Genomic DNA, 3,195 nt, shown 5'->3' on the forward strand with positions numbered 1-3,195 from the left:
TCTGACTACATTTTTGTAGGCGCGATATTATACTTTCGCTGAGTCACATCCGGATTTCCTCAGACCGGGAACAGAAAGTTGAATATTCGTTTTTTCCACGAAGAAGCGAGAGGGGGAGACGTAGCACCCACCAAACGACCCATAAAGTGTTGTAGAACCATCAGAACGACTCTCAACCTGCATAATTAAGGTCATTTTTGCTAAAATTGTTGCATAGGGCTTCTTTAACTAGATTGAGTGATATTATTAAACTGGTGAATCAATATCAGTTGGTTACTCATCCTTTCCTGTGCCTGTTTCTGATGCTGCTCTTACTACTGCTCCTACTAGTGCTCCCCCTACTGCTCCTACTACTGCTCCTCCTGCTGCTCCTACTAGTGCTCCCCCTACTGGTCCTACTGCTCCTCCTACTGCTCTTACTACTGCTCCTACTAGTGCTCCCCCTACTGCTCTTACTGCTCCTTCTACTGCTGCTGCTGCTATTGTTACTCCTAAATTTCTCAGTTGTCTCTGAGCTTCATCTGTTCTTTTCTTTTCTTCATTTGCTTTTCTCTCTGCATCTTCTGTCTTCTTCCTAAACTTTTCAATGTTTTTATCATCCTCCGGTTTCTTCCTCTCCTTCCTCCTTCCTGTCCTGGTACATCTTGTTTGTGTAATGTTCTCCCCAATTCTCCTCCACCATGGCATCTATCTTCTTTAACAGCTCATCCACCTGACTCTGGTCGTCCTTCTCTGTGTTGTTAAAGGCATGGTATCTACCCCTACAGCTCTCTATCAGGGCAAGGAGCTCTGCATTTAGCTTGCTCTCCAGTGGTTTTCCCTTCAACATATCACCATGAGTGAACAACAACTGCTGTGCTGCTCCCTCACCAAAGTTCTCCTGGATCCACTGTACTGCGTTTTTCTCGTCCTCTGTTAATCTCACCCCTAATCTGATCACCCGCAGGAACATGTGGGGCCCAGGAACAGACAAGACAACACACTTCTCTATCTCACTTTTTAACTCTGCATTTGTGCCAAACAATCCTGGGGTGTCAACCAGTGTAATATGCCGCCCATTAATCTTGCTACACTGTTTCTGACAGGTTTTGGTCACAGAGTCAAAGGAGAAATCCTCTACAAAGGCGTCTCTCCCCAGGATGGTGTTTCCTGTTGCACTCTTCCCAGCTCCAGTTTTACCCAGCAACACAATCCTGATAAGTGATGCCTGAGCTCCATATTTCTTTTTCATCCCATCTATCTTTTCCAATAATTTCTTCACCTGAGATGTCCCCATTTCTGCTTTGCTATTCAGGCTGTGGTACCCTCCTCCACATCTTTTAATCAGGTCCTGAGTCTCTTCATTGTTCAACAGCTGATCAAAACGTTTTTTTGTCAACTGATCTCTTCTTGTGAACAGGACCATAACATGCATCAGGACATCTTTATCAAAAATCTGTTCAAACCACTCAAGATATTGTTTCCACTCCTTTGTTTTGGTCAGGTCAATGGACAACAGAAAGACAGTTGGTACAGAAGGACCCAGAGAACAAGACCTCTGAATTTCCGTCTTCATTTCAGCAGCGTTGGTCAGCCCTGGGGTGTCAATCAAACAGAGGCTCCTCCCCTGAACTTCACCACTACGGGCCGCACAGACTGTTGTTGAGGACTCTGGAAAAGCCTCCCTTCCCAGAATGCCATTTGCAGTCGTTGTCTTTCCTGAACCGGTTGGGCCAAGGAGCACAATCCTGAGGGAGGCTGATTCATCTGAGAGTGACCCGAATCAAAACAAAAAAAGTGAAAGTAAGAAACAAATACAGCTGTGTTCAAATAAATAGCAGTGGTTTAAAAGAAAAGTCACATCACATCATCATATGTTGTTACAAACCTGAATGTAACTCTTTTGTTACTCCAACAGTATATCCCATACTCCATGCAATTTTCTGAAAGGCAAACAAATGCTGTAACTTTAAAATATTCTGTACAGACACGGAAAGGAAAGTGAGGTCACCCTACTAGTGTTGAGTTACAGTAATAACAGCATGTCAATGGGATTTTGAATTCTCTGTAGTAAATAACTGTACAGTATTAATGGTCTAGATTTTAGGCTGTATAGTATATTACATAGTCTTATGTGTCTTATAACTTACCTTATGACTTGTAGATACATCTCTCCCATGTAAATATAGCTGACACAATTTTTTTAAGGCAAAGTCAGGTGGTGGCTCCCCCTTTGATGACCTTCTCTTGCATACTGGACATTCTCTGGATCCTTCAGTTTTCCAGAAGTGCTTCAGACAGACTTTACAGATATTGTGAGTGCAGGTTAGAAGCACAGGGTCCATGTAGATATCCTTACACACAGGACAGGATAAATCCTCCTTTGAAGCCATTTTCCAACATTAAACACAGCAACTTTACTGTCTTTTTAACATAATTTTACCAGCAACTTCTTTCTGAAAACAATTATGTCCAGTTGATTCCTTTTGTTTCATTCCCACCTGCTAGAATAGTTTTGTCGAGAGAACAGAGCAGGAAATAGGGCTGGCGCCTGTCATTAAGCTTTGCTTCCTCCTTCAGGAGTCAGAGGGAGGGAGGAGCTCCAAGCTGATCAGTCAGATTCACAACATCCCTTCATAGAGCCATTTATTTTCAGTTTATTTGCAGATTGGATTACACTGTAAAGTTACATTGAGATGTAGTTGTTTGTTTGATATATGAAACATGTATGGAAACTGCCCAGACAAAAAGGAATATGTCAATAATGCTATAATACCCAACAACTACTGTGCAAAAGTTTAGGTGTGTATCTACTTTATTTTCTGAGATATAGAGGCTTAAAAAACAGGATCATTAGTCTGATAAAATGCAGTTTTTTAAAATCACTAAGTTCCTTGGGTCATTACGTTTTAACAATTCATGCTAGATGCTTGAAATTTTCAGGGAATATTGCACGACTGTAGATGTTTTCAAATGCAAGCCCAGAGATTAATATTTGCCAAGTTATGCCATGTTGAATATGGCATTAAATAAAAAAAATAGCAATTTTTGACCACTATATCTTTAAACCGAACCACATCAGATCTTTTACATTTCTATATATATAACACATCTTGTAGTGCATTATTAATAGGTAGAAATATGTCCGGAAGTAATCAAAATCTATGATTTATCACACATTAAAAATGATAAAAAATAATTTCACGTTTAAGTTTT

The 3,195-nt window shown here is 40.7% G+C and overlaps 1 protein-coding gene across 1 annotated transcript; it reads right to left on the reverse strand.

Annotated features, from left to right (window-relative positions):
- Positions 1 to 273: 273 nt before the first annotated feature.
- LOC143117896 (GTPase IMAP family member 8-like) lies at positions 274 to 2,541 on the reverse strand. The gene is made up of 4 exons (XM_076279299.1): positions 2,130 to 2,541; positions 1,868 to 1,922; positions 642 to 1,746; positions 274 to 526 (listed from the first exon to the last, which is right to left on the reverse strand). The coding sequence occupies exons 1-4, from the start codon at positions 2,370 to 2,372 to the stop codon at positions 274 to 276; spliced, it is 1,656 nt and encodes a 551-aa protein (XP_076135414.1). The 5' UTR covers positions 2,373 to 2,541.
- Between the last annotated feature and the right edge of the window lie 654 nt (positions 2,542 to 3,195).

This window comes from Alosa pseudoharengus, unplaced genomic scaffold, assembly GCF_046254945.1.
Source record: "Alosa pseudoharengus isolate Yale_2024_CS ecotype anadromous, Long Island Sound unplaced genomic scaffold, YU_APseudo_1.1 YU_APseudo_1.1_scf_1, whole genome shotgun sequence".
Lineage (NCBI taxonomy): Eukaryota > Metazoa > Chordata > Actinopteri > Clupeiformes > Clupeidae > Alosa > Alosa pseudoharengus.